A 25,724-nucleotide genomic window follows, 5' to 3' on the forward strand; every position below is an offset into this window, starting at 1 on the left:
CCGCTGGGCGGCCCCGCGGGCGAGGCCTCAGTCCCGCCTCTCGCTGCCGCGCTCCTTTATAGCCCGGCGGCGGCCGCCTGCCGCAGCTCCCTCACGCCGCCCAGGATGCTGCGCGCCCCCGCCCCGCCACGGGCGCTGCTGCTCAGCGCGCTGCTGTGGCGCCTGGCCGCCGCCGGTGAGTGACGGCCCGCGGGACGGGCGGACGGGGCGGGATGGCAGGGATCGGCGCCGGGGATCGGCCCCTCGGAGCCTCCGGACAGGCTGTCTTTGAGGGAGCCTGAGGAGAGCTGCCCCGCGCTGGCGGGAAGGGGACAGCGACACTCGCCCTCGGGCCGTGGCGGGTCCCGGCTCCGAGCCGACCCTGCTCCTGCAGCGCTCCGCCGCCCGGGCCGCCCGGGGCTGGGTGCTGCTGTGGGTTCCCCACTGGCTGCGGCCGCGCTGGGGAGCGGGGGCGGCTTCGGGGTTGCAGTTGCAGTGAAGCCGCAAGATTTCCTCCCCTTGTTCCCAGCTCCGAGCTTGTCGAAGAGGTAGAGAAGGCAAGCGGGTGAGGGTTTTCCAGAGGTTGCAAGGGTGTGAGGGGTTTTCCCATCCGGCTTCGTCCCAGGCATTTCCCCGAAGCAGCTGTCGCTGGCTTCCCCTCTGCTTGAGGGAGACACGAGCTCATCCTGGGGTGGCCCCGCTCAGATGTAGTAGGTGTGTAGGGTAACCACTGATTTTTAAAAAGACTTTATCTTTCTAAAATATGTAAATGGGAATGTAGGCGCTAACGCTTTCTGCAGCAGATACAGCTAGGGATGATTTTGAACTGCACCGCATTTGTTCAGTGCTTGCACATTCTCATGTGTATCTTCAAGCTTTTGTATCTTCTGCAGACGTCTCGGATCAAAAAGAAAGTATTAAACAGAACTCCAAATTAACTCATCAATTTCGGAGTTACAAGACAGAAAACAATTTTCTTCTTTTTTTTCACTTCTGGCAGAAGAGATTCCTTTACTAAGACAAGCAGTCCTTTAGTAAGGGCAGGACTGAGCCTTTTCCCCAGAAAAAACGTTTCCAAGTTTCAATAAATGGCAACTGCTTCATTTAACTAAACACTGACTGCAGGGAAACAGGATTTATATGTAACATGACTGATGACACCCTTTTCTTTTCTGTATTTAAAGGCTATGAAGAACTGCCAACAGCAGTCAATATAACTTGGTCTTCAATTAATTTTAAAACTATACTACAGTGGCAACCAAAACCATCAGGCTACTTCTATACTGTAGAAATACACGGGTAAGTAGATAACACCAAGATATGTTCATTAATGGCAATTGAAGAAAATTAAAAGAGAGCATGTTGGAATATTTCTGAGGAAAAGTGCCCAAATGTTAGGATTTAGGAAAATTGCCAACCCAGCTGTTAATACTTCTTAAGTGTCCAACTATAAAAATATCTGGTTTAGACTTCTGGTTTTGCCCACTTCAGAAATGGAGAGTTAAACTTTAGATCAGAATTTCAGTTCTGGGGTTTGGTGCTACTGGAGAGACCCAGCCAGAATACTTTGAAAGAGTTGATGCTCAATCTGACATACCACGTATTATACAGAACTGCACCTTTTTATGTCTTTCAAGGTGTCTGGACTTGTGTCTTCAGTCTTGGGAGGTGCCTAATAAATGAGTCTGCATTTTATTCTGGTCGGTGAATCACAGTAATTAATAATTGTCTTGTTGGGCTTTGTTCGTCTACCTCTGTTAAGACTTCCTCTGTCATCATGTTTTATGTAACCTGTAAGATATTGTGGACATAAAACGTAGCCAACTTATGTAAAGTGTCTAATGCCTCTTTCAGAACTGCACTAAACCTTCTATGAAGTTCAGTAATAAATCTGTGCTGGTTTTAGCTCCCATTTTAATACATAGAGCATTATTAAACATGCCCTAAAGGGAAAATGCATCATCAAACTTCCTACATATTAATGGAAAAGTGGTACTGTAGTCTCTACTGTCTCTAAACGTGGCATAAAAATGAGTGTTCTCTCATGACTAACAGGTGAAATACCAGTGTAATGGCTTAATGCGCTCTTTCATTCTTTAAGAGAGTGATTAGATTAATGGACTTAAAAGCACACGCTTAGCAGAACAAATTTTATTAAATTTTTGAATTTGGAGTTTCTTTCCAGACATTTTACTTGCAAAAAATTGAAATCTGTTTGCCCAAGATTCAGTATAGAATCAGGTGTAGTTCTGCAGCAGCGGCACCTCTTTTGACTGAAGTTGCTGTTCCAGAGGAATTGTGCTTAAATGTTTGCTTTCTTGTACATTTACAGAGCACATTTGTTCCATCGCAAAGATCAGACCTCTGTCCCTTTTCAGTGCATCTCTTGTGGCACTGTCCCCAACTATCTGTGACATAAGAAATGTGGTGAAGTGAGAAGGGAGTTCAGGTGACTCTGAAAAATGAAACTTGATCTACTTTGAGGAAAACCTATTTGTTAATATTCAAACAGTCAGCACTCGCTCTTCCAGCTGAGATCACCCAATTTTTCTTCTCCTTAATTCACCAGCAAAAAGAGGGAAAAGAATTGAAGGAGTAATAGCTAATCTTTTTTCATTCCTTCTTGTGAGGGAGTAAAATGAGAAATTAACACTTTTTTCATAGTCTCATTGCTATTTCACAAGTAAATGGACCTGCTTTCTATCACTTAAAAATCAAGAGAACTGCATGAGTCGGGTCAATATTTTTAAAATTGTGATTCTGCATTGAAATTTGCTATTACTGTCTGGTGCTTAGTGGCATTTGCATAGATGCCAAACCAAATGACATATATATGGAGGCTTTGTTGTCACATTAAACAATCAGTGTCAATAGAGCTTCCCGTAACAACTGATGTTTCTTAAGGCAGTAGTTTTCAAATGCATCAAGCATAGCACCTTCAAAGTGATTTATGCATCTTATATTTTTTAAAATACATTCTGCAACTGCGGAAAAATGCAAAATCAGAATGAGTTAAGGTTTCTATTCAGTTCATGTAAAAGACTGAATTTTGGATTCATATATGTGTCCTATAGCATATATCTGTAGTTAATATAGATCATACTTGATTTACTTGATTCTGCTTTGAATTGTGAAATACCGCTGTACAGGACAGTGGCTTTTGAGGTTTTCTCTTCTCCTTTTCAGCCTAATACCTGTAAGACTGTTCTACTGGATGAGGGAAATCTATACAGTTTGAGGAGAAAAATGTTTTTCAGCATATCTAAACATATAAGTATCTGGTTTGAAAGTATTGACACTTCTTTCTTGCTCTTTTCAGACGGACATCTGACGTAAAGAGAAAATGCATACTGACGTCAGAAACAGAGTGTGATGTTACTGATGTGCTCAGGAATGTAAAGGAGACCTATACAGCACACATATTGTCTGTAATGCCCATGGAGATGGATAACTTTGAAGAGCCACCTTTTGCAGTCTCTGAAAAATTTACACCTTATAGTCAGAGTAAGTAGGATTGCCAATTAAATCTTACTATAAATTTATTTTCAATATTACTTCTGTTGATTTAGACAAGGTTTAGATTGAGCTTAAAGGGTTTTTCTGTAGATTTTTACAGTAGCCATGCTGATACTGGAGAGAAGATATTCAGGTATAAAGCTTTCCCTGTTGTAGGGGAGGGTGTAAGGTTTTAGTTACCATTTGTTTCTCTCTGCAGTGAGTAGACCATTTCGTTAACATTATGTTCTGGGTGAAGATACTTGTCTTCACTGTATTACTTTGGCTTTGCATACTTACCATAGTTTTGAGGAGGGAAGGTAATGGAGGGAGGAAGGAAAAAGAGTCATGTATAAAAGATGATATCAGTTTTTTAATTCTAAAAATCTTTGTTTAGCTGTTATTGGAAAACCAGAGATAAAGGATTATTTACAAAAAGGTTCCAAACTGAATGTCGTGTTCAAAGATCCACTTACACCATATCTATTTCCTAATGGAAGCTTTCAAAGTATTCAGGATATCTTCCAGCATGACCTGGAATACAAACTCTATTACTGGAAAGATCAAAGTTCTGGAAAGGTAAGGTGTAACTAGTTTTTATTCTGTAATAATTGTTATGTTCTGTACAGTTACACAATTTCTGCGCTACCTTAAGAGCTGACACTTGAAATACGTTTTTCCTTTGCAGAAAGATGTAACAACAAAAAGCCGTACGTTTGAAGTAAGCGTTGACAGCAGAAAGAACTATTGCTTCTATGTGCAGGGAGTCATTCCCTCCCGCAGAGAAAACCGGAACGGCCAGGAGAGCACGGTGCTCTGTACCAGTGTAGGAACGAGCATCCTGGACGGTGAGCATCGGGTGGCGTTTGTCACCAGTCTTTAATGCTCTCATAAAACCCCACATCTTCTCATTGTGATGCCTGCTATGAAATAAACTGTTTGCTATGTAACTTAGAATACACAGTTGGAACATGGAAACGCATGGGAGGAACTCACACTAAGTAAGAGTCCACCATCCATAGTTAGTTGGAGCTGGTTTTTGGGTTTTGCCCAGCTGTTTTGGTTAAATTGTCTGAGTTGATGACTGGTGTCTGAGGTTTCAGATCTCATCACTAGCCTTCAGCTTCATTTTGCTTTCCCATTGTTTTTCTCAGATCCTTCCAATAGCAGGTGCTAGTAAGTGCTTGAAGGATTAGCTCTAAAACATAGAAGTGCTGGAAACCTGCATATCCATTTACTTATAGTATGAACTGACCTTTAGTTATGCCAAAAGCAGATGATGAGAGTAAGACTTTCTTTCCTGTTACAAAGTCAGAGGTTGGCAGATTGACTTCTTTACTGGTAAATAAGTTAGCAAGTATAGGTCAATCAGCCAGCCATTTCAGATTAGCCATTTGGATAACACTTTCTTCAATATAAAGTCATCAATATTATTTAAATAATATCACACTGCTGTACTGTATCTTTCTTCTCCACGGGTAAGAATATTTGCACTCTAGAAAAGCTCTTCTAAAATGGCAAATGAACTCAAATTAGCTTTCTGTAGTGGTTTGGTCCAAAATGCTCATTACTGTTTACCTTCTGTGAGATAAGATTAGAAGAAAAGCAAAGCAGGCACCAAACTTGAAAGAATATAAAGAAGTTTGTTAATAGACCTAAAATAAGGAAAAAGACCCATGATACTTTCTTATCCAGAAAATTTACACAAAAGTGATAAATTACAATTTTATTACAATTTAAATATAAAACTCTTCTCTTGGTGTTTTCTAGCTTATAACCTAGAATAGATTTTCACTTGGACAGAAATAATGTACAGGCAGGGGAATGGTTTGACTTATTCTTATGGTATTAGCATGGTACTTTAGCACACTAACTAAAGTAGATAAAACCTAGAATGAACCAGGTGAAATAAAGCTTTACCTCAGTTCAATTAATTCATGTTAAAATGTATTCAGTTCACAATGAAGTGGTGATTCCACTTCTGTGAGACTGTAAAACAGTGAAAGCATTTTTTCATTCAGAGGAATGACTGCTAAGAGTTTGTGGCACTGTGGCATTGTGGGTTCTTATAGCTGAATCTTGGATTTTTTTCCCCTACAGAATATGGAACAGAAGTCTTTATCATCATAGCAGTGATAGCAGTTGCTGTTATCACTCTTGCCATTGTCCTATCAGTGGTTCTGTGTAAACGCAAGAAAGCAAAGAAAGCAAGAGCTGTGAGAGAAAAGGAGCTGCTTAATGGTGTCTAAGGAAAAAGTATTGCAGACACTAGTGGCAGTACCAAAGCAAAAAAAACCCAGCAACAAAAAAAACTAAATTGGGTAATTGGGTGGAGCCTTTTAGGCTCTCTGAAACAGGAATTCTGAAGCCCAAACTTTACGTGGATTACAAACTCCACTAGACAGTCCAGAAGAAAAATCCACATATCAGGAAGCTCTGTGTCATTAGTGGCCAGAGGCTGGAAGAGCATTCTGGTGACCTGTTACAATCACAGAATCATAGAATATGCTGAATTGGAAGGGGCCCAACTCGACTCAATCAAGATCATCAAGATCATCCTGGCCCTGCACAGCACCATCCCCAACAGTCACACCATGTGCCTGAGAGTGTTGTCCAAACTCTTCTTGACCTCTGCCAGGCTGGTGCTGTGAGCACTTCCCTGGAGAGCCTGTTCCACTGCCCAACCACCCTCTGGGTGAAAACCTTTTCCTGATACCCAACCGAAACCTCCCCTGACTCAGCGTCATACTGGTTTTTTGAGTCCTGTCACTGGTCATGAGAGTGAAGAGATTGGTACCTGACCCTCTGCTTCCTTTGGTAGTTGAAGACCACAATGTCTCCCCTCAGTCTCCTCTTCTCCAGGCTGAACAGACCAAGTGACCTCAGCCACTCCTCATGCAGCCTCCACTCAAGGCCCTTCACCATCCTTGTTGCCCTCCTTTGGACCCTCTCTAATAGCTCAATGTCTTTCTTATATTGTGGCACGCAAAACTGTCCCCAGCACTCGAGGTGAGGCCACCCAAGTGCAGAGCAGAGCGGGACAATCCCCTCCTTTGCCATGCTGTGCCTGCTGCCCCCCAGGACAGGGATGTCCCTCATGGCTGCCAGGGCACAGCTGACTCATGTTAAATGTGCCATTGACCAGGACCCCCAGGTCCCTTTATGTGGCACTGCTCTCCAGCCTCTCGTTCCCCAGTCCGCCCGTACGCCCAGGGATGTCCCATCCCAGGTGCCGAATCCAACACTCCCTTGCAGAACTTCACACAAGTGGTGATTGCCCGTCTCTAAACTGTCAAGGTCTCTTTGCAGACGGATTGCTCCTGGACTGTTCCCAAGCCCCTTTTATTGTCCTGTCTGAAACAGGATTCTGAACTAGAGGTATGTTTGACTTGATCGGTATGGCCTTATTGAGCCAGAAGATTTACGGTACTTGTGAGGGGAAAAAACACTACTTTTGAAAAATAGGTGTCCTTGACCTAACTAAAAGGAACATTTTTCTGTTTCTATGAAACAAACCCTGTATTTATCTGTCTTTTAACAATATTAACTGGTGAAATAATCTGTTAGGTCAGATGTGACAAAATTGCTACTATTACTTCTGCATTTCCTGGATAAAATTAACTTAGTCTGTTTATCTTTGGATGTAGATAAAGGTAAACAAACTGAAACTACTACACTGGCAACTTGTAAGAAACACTATTGAAGCAGGTATTTGCTATTTATCTGGAATGTATATCCAATTACACTACACCTAGAGTTATACAGACAGGGGAACCTGATAGTTCCAAGTAGGTGTTAGAACAAATGCTTGGCAGGATTTGAGTCAGTAGTAACTCACTTCAGCAAGCACTAAATAGGTAGCAGTATTTACTGCATTTTGAGCATCATTTTTAATTAGACAGTTGATGAATGTTTTCTGTGGTATAGATTCAAATCATCTTGGTGATGGGATTTGGAGATACCTGTTGCTTTGACTTTTAGTATTTATTTTATAAATGAGAATCTAATTTTTATACTGGTGATACCTGTATTTATGATGGTAATTTATACTTTTCTAGTGAAATAAAGGTGACTGGAAACATAAGTCTTTCTTTTCCTTTTCAAAACAATGTACAGTATTCATTCCAGAACTAACTTAAATACATATTTAGGAAACTTATTTTGTGACAGTAGTGTGGGCAAGCTGCCACAATCTAACAAGTGTGTAAAGTAGACTAGCAGGGCACCTGTAAGGATAAAACTAGGAGAAGCCACAGTTCACAAACTGGAGGTTTTGAAGAGTCCTGAGTCACATTTCTGCTGGCCACTTACACGAGCAGTTAGTCAGGGTTTGCATTCACAGCTTCTCCTTCCATTCCCACAGTGCTGCCTGTACTTGTGCTTCTGGCACCAAGGCATTACAGGGCCTGCCCCAGAGATGAGACTGCTAGTGATAGTGATCAGCATACACAAAACACACACAGAATTAAGAGAATAGAAAAAAAAAGATCTTGTGCTTGGAACTAATTGACTATGGATCTCAACACTTCATACATGCCTTAAAAGAAGATACCTGTTGTATTCATGAGAAGAAATACCTTACGAAGTTAATATCCCAATCTAACAATCTGTACACAATTGTATTTTGTATTTTTCATCCCTGCTGCGCTATAGATACCATCTGTGTATGGTTTAAGACTCCCATGAATGTGTGAGTGTGGTTTAGGGGGGGTTTTCTTTGTTCTTTAATTCCTCTTTTTACAGAGGGAAGAAAAATACCAGAATTCCCCCCCCCCCCCCCCCCAGAACCCTGTTTACTTCATACTGAACAATAAATGCTTAAAGCGTTTTCTGCTGATGCATAAGCTTTGTATGGAGAAGGAATCTTACAACGGCAATCAAAAGCATGAGAGCTCGTGGGAGTAGATTTAAAAACATTCCAGAGTTGCCATCATTACTTCCCTTCCCCGTGGCGCTCTGCTTCCTCAGCTTCATTCAGTGTTGGGCTCAGAAAAGGGAAGAGCTAATGGGAAAAGGAAAGCCTGTAGTTACAGCATAGCATTTATTAAACTAGACCATGTAGTTGCTTGTCATAAACCACAGAATGATGCTATAAATCATACTTCATTACTTAAAGAGATTCTTGGTTTGTTCTGAATATGGGGGGAGGGAAGGAGGGGAGAAGAGACACCCACAGAAATGCAAACAAGTGCCTTAAATGGCAAAAGAGTGACCCCTGACTACACGAGTTCTGGAAGCCTGAAGCACTTGTTTCCTAGCTGCAGTATGTTATCATCCAACAATGCTGAGTAACCAGAGTCACGGGGCTCACAGATCCTGTTTCGAAGAGGTTTTTTTCTGTTTGTGGAGACAGACACACAGGGAATGGATGTGAGAAAGGGAAGGCTTTTCCTGTGCACATAAGTTCCCTGGCTCCTTCCTCTAAGCAAGTTTCTGCAAGCAAGCATGTTCCTCCTAATGCTCCCTATTCCCCTGTTCCACTTTGCTCCCTGACATCTGAAAAAGGTATCCAACGATTTCAAGTGGATAAATACACTCACATAGTTCCCTCACACAGTATTTATGTCCTCTCCTTGTACAAGTGAATGTGTAATAGTGCACACTGTAATAAGCCTGCTTTAAAACCACATTCTTCTTCACATAAGTGAATAAAGGCTGATACTGTTCTGCTACTTTTCTGTCAGCCCTAACAGCAATACAGATAATAAAATTACTGCCATTACTTATAATGAACAACTGTAGAGGACTTCATAAGTGTATGTATGATGGATATGGCAGCAAACAGCTTAGCTATTTCTAGCAGACTCAGCTTTCCAGTGTGAGAAGGCTGCTGCTGAGAGGTATGTAATGATAAGAATGTGATTATAAGCTTAACTTGGATCACTAGTTATGTGGCAACTCAGGACAAAGAGTTTCTGCATGAAGTGAGAATAAACAGCTGTGATAGATTACCCTCTTGGTTCAGTTTTGTAAAGCTGATTATCTTGCAGGTTAGTAGTCATTGCCACACAGTTTCAGAACCTTGTAATACACATTATCAGACCCAAGAGTCAATTGAATAATCTTCTGATTACACAGAATTTATCCACATACAACTAACCATGCTTTCTATAGTTTATGTTTATCTGGGTGTTCATGTTTGAGAATGACAGGAAAAGAACAACCTGCTGGACAGGACAGAAGCAGGAACTGGCCAGTTGAAAATTTTTCCACAACCCTTAGGTGTGGTGTTACTCACCATGGCATATGCTCCCTTATGGCCTACACCCAGTCAGTCCCTTACAAACTGCCACAGAGAGCTGCCTTCCCTTATTTGATGTTGAGTGCCCTCCAGTGCTCTACAGCTGAGCTTTTAGCAAAGCTCAGGGCATAAAGATGTGCTGCAGATCTCTTCCTTGCAACATATAATGAGAAATCTTCCCACCAGTGAGATCCTTCTGCTTCTTCCGGCTCAGGCTCTCATTCAACCCACAGAGCCTCTTTCAGCATCCCCCCAAAAGGACCCAGGAAGAACATCTTTCCCTGTAAGTCCTCAGCCTCTAACTGTACCTGAATTAGCCAAGTTCACAGCAAGATTTCCCTCAGGGATGGCTTCTTCCAGTAAAACCTGCCAGTAGCTGATTATAAACATGCAGCCACATTGACTGCCTCCAGGGTTTCACAGCCAGGCCCTGTCTCATATGTCCAATTGCAGGGATTGTGCCTGTTCTCATCTTGTCAAAATCTGCACCCTATTAGTGACATATTTCAGTGACTGGCTCCTGTAGGAAGCTTGAAATGTTTCTGCTCCTGATTTCCCCTGGCTCCTTTGTTGATGTTTCCCTTCCTCTCCTCCATCCCCTACTCATTTCCATTACTTATTCTTCAAGAGAGATGAACCTACTGCCTCATTTCTTCAGACAGCTAGGCAGGATCTCATTTCAATAAAAATATAGAACCTCAATAAATCCATATCCCTAATCAAAATCAAAAACCTTAATAGCATGGAAGCATTATTTTTTTACACTCTACAGCTTCCTTTGGTCACTATTATTGAGACAGTAACTTCCAGAACATTCACTAGCACTACTCTGAGTATGTTATTGCCCCTAATTACATTTAAGTGTATTTTTTTGTGTCTTGTTTAAAATAGCAATGAAGTTATTAATATGAACACAAAGAAGCTTTACAGTTCCAGATCTCATTTATACTCCCTGATGCATTTTATTCTACTTTTAAGTTTTCTACCTTATTACTTCAAGAAATATTTAAGTAGCAAAGTACTGACATTGTTAAATTAAAAAAAAATATTTCATTAAAAGAGGTTTAATTGAAAACCCACCTTCCTTTGAACAGAGAAATAATTTCCCAATGAGATCACATGGTAATTTTTAAATTAGCTATTCAGTAATTACACAACTCAAGTAAAAAGCTAGTGTAATAAAAGTTAGAGTGACAAGTGAGATTTTTAAAACCTACTCCAATAAGAAGCACTCATTATTCCAGGGAAAAATGTGGGTTTGTTTGTTGGGGGTTTTTTATTTAAAGAGTACATTCTGGATTAACACAAAAAGTTTTCCCTCTGTTGCCTTCATACTTTACCATCCATTCACCCCAAATATGTATGTCTCCAGAGACATAAAACTCAGTCTGATGTCCCAACTTTTCACTTTATTCCTAACATGATCACTTGCTTCCACAAACACCAAGGGTGCCACCACAGCCCTGTATGTCAGTGCTGCAGGAGTCACTCCAGGGGGACTGTGGACACCACACCCCCGTTGCTCCCCTCACTGTGATCTATCGGAGCAGCGGCCCTGCACGTACAACTTGGACTGTGAGCCACCTCCTCAACGGGAATTCTGCAACTCGTGTCTGGCTTTTATGCTTCTTGTGCCTAGAAAAGGTGACACCAAGTGGTAAAAAAAGGCATAATCAGTACATTAGCAATCCAAATGTTCCTAAATGACTAACACACTGAGATCCAGTTTGAATCCAGATTTCACCAAAATTTGGAGGAAAAGGGCACAAGAAATTTTTTAGATCCTCTCTTTTCTAATAATGAAAAGGAACAGAGAGTCTGAACAGCTCAATAAGATCTGATATTAAGGGTAGGAGCAGCTCTCTGCTCTTGAACACCTCCCACATTCTATTCAGTGCTTCCCTCTGACAGCTTCTCCAGGAATCTTCAGTTGTAACATACCCTGTGCTGTCCAATATTCAAGCACTGCTGGAAACAAGGCCCCAGTTAACAATCCATCAGAACTTACCTATTGTTTGCATGTCGGTATTAAACCCTGCACAAAACCATACTCCCTTCACCTGACAAACTTCTTTAGTCTCAGAAACTCAGGAGCAGCTCAGAATTAAATTTTCATGCTGACTGTTAAGCTTCTTACCAGATTTTCTTTCCTCAGTATCCTTCAAACAGAAAATAGAGCCCTCTTACTGCCCTTTTAACTCTTAGTTAGCACTGGAGAACTGAGTAGATTTGACCTTGGCCCTTAATTCCCTACTAAGCTCCAAGTTTTTGCAAATGGTTCCTGGCTTTTCAGAGAAGTCTTGTTGCAATATATAATACTGCGTCCAAGTTTTAAGAAGCCTCCAGCACATATGCCTTGCTTTTTAACCATTATTTTTTCCCAACACAGCAGCTTATTAACCCCTCTACAGATGCTTCCTCTTTCAGTGTGTTACCAAGTCTGTCACATCAGTTGCTTCTGACATAGCTGTGTTTAGCTGTTGCTTTTGTGTCAACATATTCCTGCAGTAATATACTACAATTAAGTAAATAAATAAAGGTTAGCTTATTTGGGGGAGCATCTTTACACTTGTCATGATTCACGATTAAAAGTAGTCAATTGTTTTTTAGGACCTACTTGCACTAAACTGCGCAGGATAAGGAGACTGAGGGTATATTTGGTTACATAGAATGTCTCTTCAATTGCACACATGGAGCTTCTTTTTCAGAGCAGCATCCCCCAAACTTCCAATAATCAAGCTTTAAAAATTAGCTTTGATTTTTGCCAAACTCCTAAGTCATTTTAATGGAGAAAATTTGCTTAGTCATGTAGGTGGAGTTCCCTATTTCTACCCAAGTAAACCAGTCTCAGCATTTTTGTTCTGTCTAGAAAGAATTGACCTCATTTTTCCAGTTCTGTTCTATTTTGGTTCAGTATCATGTGTAGATGCCACTTGTTTCCCAAAATGAGGGATGGGTGGGGAATAAGGATATTAGTTTGTGAAAGATACAGTCCACATGAGTGGAGCAACCAAGTTTCCCTTCTCTCCCATTTTAAAATGCCAACTGGATGATTATTCTTGCACTATTGCATTCATTGCAGGATTACTGGCAAAACATCTTCAGTTTCCCAAGTCAATCCCCATAGAATTTGCCTAGGCATATTATTCCTATTTAATCCCTGAATTTATTGTACTTTCCAAATTATTCCCTTAAAACAGCTTCTGTCTGTGAAGTTCCAGGCTGCTTGTCACTACACTCTGCTTTTGAATACAAGGAAAGAAAATGATGTGGAAGTTCAAAGAAGGCTTTGAAGATGACATTTTTCTAAGGTTTTAAACATGAAAGACAAGTTGCTTTCATAATAATCTAACTTGGCTATATTTCTGTTTCAAGATGAATGATAGAATAGTTTGGGTTGAATAAAACCAGTTCCATCCTCTCTTTGAATGCACGTGACAGGATGGGTTTCCTCAGAACATATAAATAAACATATTATAGGAACATGTAATGTGCACAGCCACTCTAAACTTCCCAGTGAAGTTTCAGGCATCATATAAAAAACTGACTGTGTTCAGAGCACTGGCAAGAGCCTCAAACCACAACATGTGAAGGGAAAACCAACCAACCTGACACAGCTGCACATCCCTGATTAGTAAAACCAAGAAACCTCTTTCCATGCTCAGGAAAGGGACTGGCACAAACCATCTGGCTATGTACACCTAATAAAGAAGCAAACAGATTATACATAGAAATAACTGCTTTGAACAGCAGCTTTGTAAGCAGAAATTTGAACTTGTACACTGTTGATTTTCTTGACAGAAAAAAGTTGTGGTTTATTTTCTCTATAAAACCTAGGCAACCTTTTCACCCCACTATTTTTTGCAGTGGGATTTCAGATGATCATTATCACGGATGTTTCGATGGACACCTCACGGTACTGACGACAGTTAAATTTAAATTTTAGTAATGGATTTTTAACTTCTACCTTGACTTATTGTATCTAAAAAATAAATTTAAGTATTAAACATCCCGTTGACAACACAGAAGCTCCTTTCTTTCCTCTTCTCTAACTCATCAGCCTAATTGAACGACACTTTGATTTCTAAGATTGCATCCTTGGTTGAGACATTTTCCTTCAAAGGGAGCTCTACCCTTTAAGAATGCTATACAATACACTTGTTGCACAACTAATCTCAGTTAAGAAAAGGAAAAATCCATAGTGGTTAGCATTAGAAACCGGTGATCACTTAAAAACCAGTTAATTCAAGCATATCTTGGCTGCACTTTTACACTACTATGTTTCAAGTATCCTGATAGCTGGTATGTCTACCACAATAAAGGAAAACAATTAAAAATTACAAATACAATAAAGGTGGAAAGTGATTAACTTATTATCCTCAAACTACAAAGATTAAAGAGCATTCAAAAGAATTACATACTAGTATTGAGGTAATCTTATTCAGGCCCTTCTAAAATCAACAAAGGGAAAAGAAGTGGCCAGCAGACAAAGCAGAGAGAATCAAAGAATATTCTGAGCTGGAAGGGACCCACAAGGATCATCGAATCCAGCTCTCAGGTAAATGGCTCATACCTTATTAGCACCACGCTATAGCCAACTGAGCCAATCTCAGTGCAGATTTAAAGCTGATTAATGCATCTATTATCCCACTGCTGTAATTATGTGTCCTTCAAGTACTGAGCTCATGTACTTGGTTAAGCCTAAACTGGATGGCATCACCTGGCTGATTCCAGGGCAAATTGCAGAGAGCACTGCAGGTTTTTAAAGCTGAACACAAGACAATCGGCTCATTGAGCAACTCGACATTTGTTGCATATGCATTCACTGTATTATTACAGAATTCCCATCACATGATTAAGAAACATGAAAAGCATAGATATATTTTATCTTTAGATTTATTATTATTATTATTATTTCAGAGGCACTTAATGTCTTACATTTATAAAGCGCCATTTCCCCCTCCAAAACACTTTACAGTATTTACACACAGGAATGTTTCCCACCACCGTTGAAATGCAGCCATCTGACTATTTCCAGTACCATCTTCAAAGCACCAACAATTCGAGACTGAAAGTATTCATCAGTATGTTGTCTACTAAGATAGTTCAGAATTCCATGTCATGAACTTCCAACTTGTGCTATTAAAGAAACATAACTAAAATACAGTATCACAGTGCAATTCTGCAACAGAACTGAGACTTTGATCATTTTCATTAGATTTTTTTACAATCTCTCAGTAGATCAAGTCTATCTCGAACACTTTAATGTAAGGCCTTTTAAGAATATAATTCTAAAATAACATTCTTTTTTATATTTTCTTTATAAGCCTCCCTTACAATCAAGCACAGAAGAATATTTTTCTTTCCTTCCAGTATATTTAGAAACATCAAGTCCTGGCCCTAAGGAGATACCAGCATCCTCAGTTTCAACAAACTTCATGGCATCTGAAGGCAAACCTATTCCTCCTTGGTTTTGGAGATGGACTTTTTGTTTGCTTGTTGTTAGTTTTAAAAATAAATACAAGTTTACACAAAATTCTGTTACAACCAGTAAAATTGTAAAGTACAATTGGGATTGGCTGCTGGGGGTGATGTAAGTGTGTTGTGTATGGTTTTGTTTGTTAGCATTAAAAATACATTAAAGTATTCCAAGTTCACTATTCTACTGCAAAAGTCTGACCTAATCACAAAGATCATAGCAACTTCCTCAGTTTAGAGATTATTTTTTTCTTTATCTCTCTAAAAGGCTACTAAAACATCCCTTCCAAAGAAGTTGCATTTGTGCTGAGAACTTTCACAAAAAAAAAAAACCCCAAACCAAAAAACCTCCCCACATAACAACCTATCTGGCATCCCTACTTTTGTGGTTAGAATTCAAAAAAGACTACAACCTCACACATAGCATGCTGCTACCTGCTATGGTATGGCTGATGTGAGAATCTAAATGAACAGAAACAAGAGATTAGTGAAATCAGGCATCTATCTGCCTTCCTGTAAAACAAGCACAAAAATTATTCTGGTACCTTATTCTCTTGAATATGCTATACTTCAGAGAGAAGCTTTTATGATTTTCATTGATGTGTTATATTCTGATTCTATTGTGGTCACTAGATTCTTGTACCAGGATTGCTGATTGCATTTGAGTACTTCAAAAGAATACTGACAGATAGGGGCAAGAACTATGGTAAAAGGAAAAAAATATTAACAGGTAGCAATTTCAACATGAAAGAAAATGACTAATCAAACTGGGTAAAAATTAACAAACAGCAGCACATCCAATTACATATCCATTTTATAAAAAGTAGGGGCTTTATAAATCTAAACCCTTGATAAAAGATGCAAAAAGTACAGATGTATTGCATATTTTATGCATGCCTTCATGTAGTGCATTCCTATATTATATCTTACATGGAACACTAAAAAACTACTAGACCTTCACTGTACAACAGGTATTGGAATTTTTTTGTTTTAAAGCCTAAACAGCAATTCAGTTGAACTATACCTTCCTATTCCCTGATCACAAAAAACACCTTGCTACATTTACATTTGTCAAAGTCAAATGACAACCACAGTAATCATTTGTATGGAAAAAACAACTACAGTAAACTGTTGTAAAACTTTGTTTCCTTTGAGGGGATTTGGAAGCTGGAACAAGAAAACCAGCAAGGACTGGAGATCCTTAAAAAACACAGAGAATCACTGGCAAATAATATATATCAGAAATCAAGAAACATCATGACAATAAGAGAACAAACATGAAGAATAAAAGCATTGTTTCAGGCTTCACAGCCTAGAAGACCAAACAGAGAGTACCATTATCACTTGCTTTCAAGTTCAGACCTGAAGGGTAGCTAAAACTGTGAGATCATCAGACTTTTTTACAAAGGGAGAAAAGGAGGGACTCGGAAAAAGTAACTGCTGTATTACAGAACTGAACACAGGACAACAGTCTGCTATTTCACAGATTAACATTTTCAAGCCTGTTATAACCTCTACTGATTTGAGGAATGACTGGACCCACATTCTTTTCTCTGTTTCTTCTTGTGGGAGTCAATATTTCTTCAGAGCTAAAAACATTCACAAGCTTGTTTGGTACAAGGATCATCACTTTTTTTCCCTCCCTTTTTTTTTGGTGGGTCGGTCCTTTCCTCCCTCAATCTCCTCACAACTCCTCATTACCACAATATTTCTCTGACAGAAAAAGGACACTTGGGGTGGAGGATGGATGAAGCTTTTGCTAAATTGTGAGAGAATGGCAGCTGAGCTGCAGAGAGAACTGCAAGGACAGACAGATGTTAAAGAGAATCCAAATCCCAGCAAAGAACAACCTTATTTTTTTTTTTTTAACACCAGAAGGAATTAGTTTTGTCTTTTAGTTTCAGTTCATCCTTTTTGAGCAAGGGCACATTGGCTACATCACAAGGCTTGGACAAGGAAAAGGCTCTTTCATTTAACAGGGCACAGATCTGAAGAGGGGACAATGTCCTGCACCATGTGAGATCTCTCTGAAACATGCGTAGAACAGAGCAAAAATCCAAGACTGCTTTGCAGGAACAAGAGAGGTAGCAACCCTAATTTTAACAGGGCTTTTCACTGAAGGGAAAGAAGGTCTACAAAAGTCAAATCAGCCGATTTCAAATGATTTGCATCCCAGGATGAATCAGGTTACACTAATTTAAGCCCAATTTAATTTAGGCAGGTATTTAAACCACAAGAATAAGGACATTCTTAGTACGTATCAATAATTAAACCAACATATACACAATTAGCAATATCCTACCTAATAGTAAATGCTTAACAAGCTGAGTAATTTTATGGTACATTGTCTGACATTCTACACACTTCCTGTAATCATCAGTCTCTGTAGCAGTTCAGTTCATGACTTTAAGATCCAAATTCAACTGTGTCTTCAGTTATTTTCTTGAACTCATAGTTTCCTCTGCCATCCATATGCAAGTAGAACTGAAAAAAACCAATATGTTATTAACCACCTAAAAATTACCAGGTCTATAAAGACCTAAGTAAATTATATTTTTAAGTACTTTTAAAAATCTTTTAAAATAATTTATAAAGTTTTAGCAAAATCTTTAAACTCAGCTAACCAGAGGGTAAGCTGCTCCCACCTCACACTTTATTAAATTCAACTGCCTCTGTAAAAATGTTGAACTGTATTTTTGCATATCATACATCAGTCTGCTAACAGCTACATCTAGACTTAACACTGTTCTCTTGGGTTATGTGACAATATTTTGTGACAATATACTTAGGGTACACATTCACCCCTGTGTATTAATTCAGTATTTTTACCCACATGTACAGCCTCTCTGCATAAAAAGAACAGTAAAATCTTCGTTTGCCATAAAAAAAGTCCATGTATCAGAGACCTTTTTTTTAAAGCATAAATGTATTAGATATAATGAAAGCAAAAACCTCCATGCTGTTTACTGGATTCTAGTTTAAGGATTTCTTTGAGTTTAAGAAAGAAGACTTAAGCCTCTAGCAAGCCTCTCATATTTTATAGATACATATAAAAGTTTTGGATAGCATTCCTTCATAACTAAAAGCATTAGAATATATCAAATAGTGAAACAGGATTATGAAAAGTAAAACCTTAAAAAAAACCAAACAGAACATGACTTACTAGGATGTAAAATGACAACACCTTGAATCACAAAGACAATTTCATCAAGTCAGTCAACAAAACCCACAAATATTCTTAATGAAGCAAAGACTACATACATCATGATGTTTCCAAAGTGACTTCCTGTGGGAAACCGTGAAGAGAGTGATGCCAACCTGTAAGATGAAAATACCCACAAAACAGTTAATTCTTCTCATGGGTTAGGTGTCATTTATTTTTCAGTATTATATCAGATGAAGATCTTAAATTCATAACCACAAACTTCCACATTATTATTAACTATACATATTTATAGCTTTTAATACAAGATTTTGCAGGTGGGAGAAAAAGCAATCAGGAGGGATTTATAATTTTTAACTGATTTCACCATTCTTTTGCTCCTAAAGGTTTGTTGAACATAGAATGAGCTGAGTAAAAGAGGCAAGGCAGGAGGCAGGTAAAACAATAAAGCTGGTGAATAAAGGAATTCTAACAACAACAAAAAATCCCAAACCCACAAAAGCTGTAATGAATTATAAACTTAGAGTGACAATTTAAAGTGAATAACCATCCTTTCTTTCCTTTCAACTCAGTCAACTATTCATCCCCAACAGTAGCAGCAAGTACAAAATCACTCTGATGATAAAGCAAGGTAACATTTTTTCTTTCTGCAAGGACAGCCTAACCAGGAATTCCATTTTTCAGTAACATGCATTAGCCACTTGGCAAGTACAAATGAATATTCAAGTTAATAGAAGAAGTAGTATATGGAAAATAGACTTTAAAAACTGTCAGGGTATTGATAACCAATGTGGTAAAATCAGCTCATGAAATAATGCTCCCTCTTCTGCAGAGTCCTCACCTAACGTCCATTCACTACTACAGAGGGCTCCTTAAGTTTGAAGCACGTATTTCAGCACAGCTTTGCTCCATTATCATTCTAGAATACTGCTACTCAATAACTAAGATTATTTCAAGCCATTCTTTCTAAGACTAGGGTGCAAAATTGAATCTCATTGATTTCACATGGCACTACAGAGAATCTGAAATGGTAAGTTTAAGAGGGAAAGGACACACAAAGCTATATTTAATATCATATTTTCCTAGAGTGCTTGGCTTTTCATATCTCCAAACAGATGGAAATGTTAACTTCCAGCCTTTCACTTCTTTTCCCTGGCCAAAGGAAGCCTTTTAACAAAAAAACATTCTACAATTTTAGATTATTTGATCTTAACTTGACATTCTAAGACTCTATTTGGAGAAGTAAAGTTACTTAGCAGTTAGTAAGAATTCTCTGCATATCATTTAGGCTAAATGTCTAAATTATCCTAGGACTACAAAACAATTACTGGATTCTAGTGTGCATAAAGTTGTATGCCCCTCTAAGCTTTTTTCAGACTTTTTAAAATTTTTAGTCTGCACGAGGCACAAGGAAGAGTGAACCTTGTACCATATTTTAGTGCTTCTTGTGCTTCTTGTTATATGTACAGAGAGATAATTCCAGAAACAAAGAGCTCACCTTTCGGCAATGGCTGTAAATGTAGCCCTCTACATCCACACTAACAGCACTGGTGCACTCATCCAGAATTGCAAACTGGGGCTTATGATAGAACAGCCTTGCCATCTGGAATGCAAGCCAAAAAACAAGATACTGTGGATACAGAATTACCAGCAGTGGTGCAGTGTTGGAAGTTAAATTATGAATTAGTGTCCAAAAATTTACTGTGGATAATGAATTAAGTTGGTACCCACTGAAACCTGAAAATCCAAAAGTTGTACATTATCTTATACTTCTTTTATTCTAGAGAGTTATTTTAGAAATTCTGTTTATACAATGAAAGAACAAGACATGGTGAAAGAATGTTTAAAAGCCAGTATTTGCTTTTAAATTTTGAGTACAATCCCCACTGTTTTCAGTTGTTTTCTCAGTATTTAGGTTTTTCACATGGGGGTTTCTTCTTAGTCAAATATTTATATTTAATAAACAAAAATAGCTTACAGTTCTGTTATATTTTTTACTTATGTTCTGCATTTCTTAAGCATTTATGCTTTTGAGACATACTGCCATCCTCTGTTTTTCTCCCCCGCTGAGTACATCCATCCAGTCCTGAACACTATCCCAGCCTCCTTCACGTTCCAAGATTTGACCCAGCTGGACATTATCCAAGTACTCCTTCAGCACCTTTTATGGAAACAGAAATGACAAATAAAACTTAGATGAACTTAAAAAACAAGTAGTTGAAAAAAGCTATAAAGGATTATACTATAACGTTATCAACTCTGGTAAATATTAAAATCCTATTAAATGCAGTGCTTTTCATAGCAGTTTCAGTATTTCTGAATTGGAAGCATTACTCATCCTGAGCAAGACAAAGCATTAATGAACTAATCATCATTACCTGGTCAGAAATCCCTTTCCTTTTTTGATCTTCCAAAGTATCCGGATATATAACTTGATCTCTGAGCGTTCCAAGAGTCATGTATGGTCTCTGAGACACAGTCAGAACCAAAAAGATATGTCAAATACTTCTAAACATGGTCGAAGTAGAAAGAAAGAAAACACTATTGTCAAGTAAAGTATTTGGTCTCACCTGAGGAACATAGAACAACTTTCCTCTTACAGGTTTTGTTAAACGCCCACCAAACAAAGGCCACAACTGCAAAAGGAAAAAGATTAAAACTTGACAAAAAAGTCCAATAACAACCATGCTTTGCATTCTCCCCTGTTTGTTTTAAAAAGTTCCCTTACCTCACCAAGAACACGAAACAGGGAGCTCTTCCCACACCCATTTGGCCCACAAATCAGTACATTTGCACCAGATCGAACCTAGAATCACAAAGCCAATGCATAAAATGGTAATGAGGAAGTATTGTTGAAAGCTTCTGCAAAAAATAAGACAATCTGGTATCATCATATGCTTGTATACAACTTTCTGACATTACGATGAGCAACTTCCAGCAATAATTATTTTTTTTCCCCCAACTGGTTTAGCACCAACTGCAGCTGGAAGAAACTGCACTTGTAACAATAAAAACTTTTTTTGGGAAAATACCCTATTGCCTTTTTTTTTAAACCAACATGATGATTTGTTTGCACTTTTCTTATAAATCAGATGACCTTTGAAGTTACCATCTTTCCTTGAAAACTTTACATTAATATTGTTTCCCATGATACTAAAAAGCTTACCTCAAAGTTAAGGTCTTGAATCAAAACATCTCCATTAGGTGTCACCAACGGAACATGATCAAACCTGTACGTATTGCAAAGTTAAAAAAGAAAAAAACAAAAAACCACCAGTTGCCTAAAAGAAGCTGATACTGTGTGTTTACTTGAGAGATTTAAGGCACAGGGAAAGACTTCAGCAGTACTTCACTCACTCTCCCAGTTTCCAACTATTAATAGCTAAGGAAGTTCTTGAATCAAAAAGGTACTCTAGCTTTTAAACATCTACATCTACAGGTTTGGTTTCATCCCCTATATTTGTTTTTTGAATCCTTCTAAGCCTTTGGTCTCCAAAACATCTTGTGGACATAAACCTACATTTAAGGATGCATGTCATTTTAAACCCAGTAGTGAAGTGTATCTCATTAGTTCTAGGACACGCAATGAAATGACATCTCTGCCCACCTCCCCCTTGTCTCTTTTTAAGATGAAAATAAAAATAGCTGTATCATCTCTTCTCCCCCTTCCTTCCTCTCTTTCCCCTCTACTTCCCTATCTGCTCTTCACACTGTCCAGACTGAGATTATTTGATCTCTTAACTGGCTGTATGTTATGCCTTTAAGTAGTAATACTATGTCAGTGCTACATTCCTCAGACTGCGAAGAATAAAGGAATTGAGCCCTACACAAGTACATCAATGAAATCTCTAAGCATGCAGAATTACAAGCAAGTACTTTGAACACAGACTTGCCCCTGATTTTTACAGCTGAATTATATAATGGAATAAAATCCATAACTAACTTATCTCTAAAAGGAAACAAGATGGCTTGAGAAGTCATATTCCAAAGGACAGTAGGAACGTTACCAAAAAGCCCAAGTCCAGAGAACAGATTATACCTTCTGCTAATATGAGAGCATAAGGACTGTCTTACAGAACAGAAATGCTGAGTGGGTGTGAGGTGGAATTACGAGTAAATAAACTATAGTACAACAGAACTGCGAATTATAATAATGGGTATTCAAACCTCTATTAATGGTCGTAGAGAGAAAGACTTCAAAAAAGTCTACATTAAAAATATTGAACTTGTGGAAACTTTGCAAACATACTTGATAAGGTTATCAGCGTTGATAATTTCTCCAGTTCCAGGTATCAAAGACAAAGGCTGCTTTTTATCTGCATCTTAAAGAAACAAGTATTAGTGACTGGAATGCTACACTGAGATGCACATACTGCATAGTGTATCACATCTACCTTTTTCTACTGATATCATAGTACGCTGATATTTGCCACTGTTCAAGTCCTTCAGAACCTGCATTAATTCCGTGATTCGAGCTGTGAAACTAAAAAAAAAAAAGAAATCCGTAGAAGCTCTAATGCGCACTCTGTCAAACTGCTAAAATGACAAAGTTATTCAACCCAGAATAGAAACAGAATGTTTACATTTTAGAGTTGCACTAGGTTGTCTAATATGCATCATATTTACAAGGCCCTTTTCCTTTTTCTGTATTGCCAAATTTTTCTTCTTACAATGTAAAAAAAAAAAGGTTTGGTAAATAATACGTAATTGATTTAAGACCATTTGACAGGATTTCAACTAAACATTCAAACTGCATGCTGGTAGTATTTAGATGTGAAATTTCTAGTGGACATAATCAGCATATCTTCAAATACATTTTCAGCATAAAATGTTTTTAATTGCTGAATTTTTAGCATGCTGCAAGGAACAAAGCACATAAGCTTATTTTAATTCTACAACCAGTTTCTTAAATTGAGATGAGAAAGATTCTTACTATTAAGCTTACCCAGCCAATCTTGTCATTTCACGGCCTGCTAGGACTATTCTGCCCAGAGCTTGAGACATTCTCAGCAGCATTCTTCCACTTTGGTAGTAATCCTAGAGTAGAAGAAAGTTTCTTTACGTGGACTAACAAAATTTAAAATCTACAGGTTGTTTCAATTCTGGTCTACTTACCTCCAAAAGTTCTGCATGAGTGCTGTTCTGATGGCGAGGATCAGACAGGTTCAAAAATGGACGACTAACAACCAGGTAACCAACCACAGTGGCAAGGTCTGCAGTTTAAGAATAAATATTAAGCTACACATTCATTGAAACAGTAAGAAAAAAGACATTTCTTATGCAAAAAGTTTGTTATTTATAGAAATCCATTAGCACTAGACACACACACTTACATTTGGCAATGATAGTATCAATGAAACCCATAGAGAACCGGAACAGGATGAAATTATGCAAGTGTTCCACCTGGTAAGTTACAGAAGAAAGAAGTTCAAACTCTATCAGTACCTGTTTTATTATCTTTTATTAGACATTTGGTTCCAAACAGTTATTTTTCAGTATCTCAGATACTTCACTATGCCTCTAAGTGTGGCAAGCACTGCACAAGGGTCCTGCTGGCAAGGACTTGCATTCGAGATCAAAACAACCTACACATGAAACTAAATAGTGAGAACAATAATTGTGGTGGGTGACAAGGAGGTAAGTGGCAAGAGAAAAGCCATTCTCTCAGAAACTTCTGTTCTGCTTATAGCCTACCACCTGATTTTTTAATCTAATGAATGTAGCAACACAAACACCAAGCCACTATAAGTCAATTTATATGAACACATCAAGAATCACCACAATAGAATTAAGTTTTGCTAAAATGTTTTAAGAGATAAAAGAAGCTTACCAGCTTGCGGAAAGTCTTGTGAATAGTCTGTTTTTCTCTCAAGTTTCCATTATAAAAAGCAATTTCCTCACTAAAAAGAAACAAACGAAAATAATGCAATTTCATTTTCTTAAAGAAAGTCTTTGAAAAAAATCAGCCATAAAATATGGGAATACAGCACTTTCAGTTACCTTATGGAATAAGGGTTTGTACTTTTTCACAACAGTAGAACACAGGCTTATAATACCCCACTTAGTCTTGATTATGGAATATAATGCATATACAAACTACTTTACAATACATAAAGATGCAAACACTTGGCTCAGACCTGATAGCATCACAATTCCCAAGTACATTTTAACACACAAATTCCATTTGCCCCACAGTATTGTCACTTAGCATTCAAGTGTGTACCTGTTTGTAATGAGCCGTGAGTTGACGTATCTGTACTCCCCTTCATACTTTTGTTCTATAATGGTCATCTTGCCAATTGGTCTCCTTAAACGTGTAAGGAAAAACCCTGAAACAATCAAGTATGCCATCATGCTAGCTGGACCCTGTGAATATCAAAAAAGAATAAAAGCTTAGATGGTCTCAAATCATAGTATCTGTATCCAAAATGCCCAGAAAGCATGAATCCCTTAATTCTCACCTCCTGTGTGCCTACATCGCCAATTCAATTACATTTGCAATTCCCATCATGTCACCTTCTTTTGTGTTGTAGATACTGCTTTACTAATTTTACTAATTCTCTGTTTCCAGATGTTCCTCCCATCCCAGCCTTCTATTCAGGTTTTTATCACCACCCAGTGTGACCTGTCCCCTACTGTCCCAGCTTATTTCATTAATAAGTTACTGATCCCCTCTCATTTCTTCTCCCTCCTTTCTGCCTACTTATTTTTCTTTACATTTGCTAAACTGTCACACAGCAGTCAATATTTCAATCCCATTGTCAGCTTTTATCTATATATATTTCCTCGTTCTCTCAAGCAGTCTTGGATCCTAAGCTTCCATAGACAAATGACAGGTGATTAAATACCACTGAAGTGTGGAATGGCATAAACTGCACATAATAACTATTACAGAGAGCAGCACAAAGACATCTGAGACTGGAAAAGTTACCAAGGTTTAGTTAAGCCTTACTGCAAGTCTGTCTCAACAAAATTTGCACCATGTCACCCACAGCTACTCTTTTTCAACTCCTGAACAGTCTTGATAATGCATCATTTCACTAAGTTGAAGAATTATTTCTGAAATTATTCAGCTTATTGAGTCTTACAGCTCAATGCAAGAAATGGTTCCCCTTTATAGAGGCTGCACAGAAACAAAACTTATTTTCACCCTTAAATGGAATTCATGCAAGACTTAAGCAGTCAAAAGGTAATGTACTAAATGGGATTCCCAAAGAAATGCTAGAAGAAAATAAAGAACTTCTTGGTTCTTCAAATTGTTGATCAAATGCCTAAAAATACTGGGTTTTATTTTGCTTGCCTCAAAATAGAGGGCGCTAAAGCACATGGAACATTAAGTGTGAATGCATATTTTCAGTATATCACTTC

At 38.4% G+C, this 25,724-nt stretch overlaps 2 protein-coding genes across 3 annotated transcripts in view; one reads left to right on the forward strand and one right to left on the reverse strand.

Annotated features, from left to right (window-relative positions):
- F3 (coagulation factor III, tissue factor) overlaps positions 1-6,019 on the forward strand; it is a 37,460-nt gene extending 31,441 nt beyond the window's left edge. Inside the window, 6 exon segments of the mRNA XM_032118274.1 lie at positions 1-175; positions 1,164-1,278; positions 3,299-3,483; positions 3,872-4,053; positions 4,163-4,322; positions 5,575-6,019. Of these exon segments, the coding sequence (XP_031974165.1) occupies positions 1-175; positions 1,164-1,278; positions 3,299-3,483; positions 3,872-4,053; positions 4,163-4,322; positions 5,575-5,723 (966 nt within the window). The 3' untranslated portion in view covers positions 5,724-6,019.
- Positions 6,020-14,593: 8,574 nt separating this feature from the next.
- ABCD3 (ATP binding cassette subfamily D member 3) overlaps positions 14,594-25,724 on the reverse strand; it is a 28,617-nt gene continuing 17,486 nt past the window's right edge. For both annotated transcript variants that reach the window (XM_032117408.1, XM_032117409.1), the window contains exons 9-23: positions 24,580-24,722; positions 24,187-24,256; positions 23,690-23,759; positions 23,472-23,569; positions 23,302-23,393; positions 22,751-22,839; positions 22,606-22,678; positions 21,523-21,586; positions 21,085-21,162; positions 20,927-20,992; positions 20,735-20,824; positions 20,398-20,517; positions 19,855-19,959; positions 18,455-18,511; positions 14,594-17,677 (exon numbers count right to left, since the gene is read on the reverse strand). In XM_032117408.1, coding sequence (XP_031973299.1) covers positions 17,600-17,677; positions 18,455-18,511; positions 19,855-19,959; positions 20,398-20,517; positions 20,735-20,824; positions 20,927-20,992; positions 21,085-21,162; positions 21,523-21,586; positions 22,606-22,678; positions 22,751-22,839; positions 23,302-23,393; positions 23,472-23,569; positions 23,690-23,759; positions 24,187-24,256; positions 24,580-24,722 — 1,293 coding nt within the window. In that variant the 3' untranslated portion in view covers positions 14,594-17,599. The remainder of the gene's footprint in view (positions 17,678-18,454; positions 18,512-19,854; positions 19,960-20,397; positions 20,518-20,734; positions 20,825-20,926; positions 20,993-21,084; positions 21,163-21,522; positions 21,587-22,605; positions 22,679-22,750; positions 22,840-23,301; positions 23,394-23,471; positions 23,570-23,689; positions 23,760-24,186; positions 24,257-24,579; positions 24,723-25,724) is intronic.

Source organism: Corvus moneduloides, chromosome 9 (assembly GCF_009650955.1).
Source record: "Corvus moneduloides isolate bCorMon1 chromosome 9, bCorMon1.pri, whole genome shotgun sequence".
In the NCBI taxonomy this organism is placed as follows: Eukaryota; Metazoa; Chordata; class Aves; order Passeriformes; family Corvidae; genus Corvus; species Corvus moneduloides.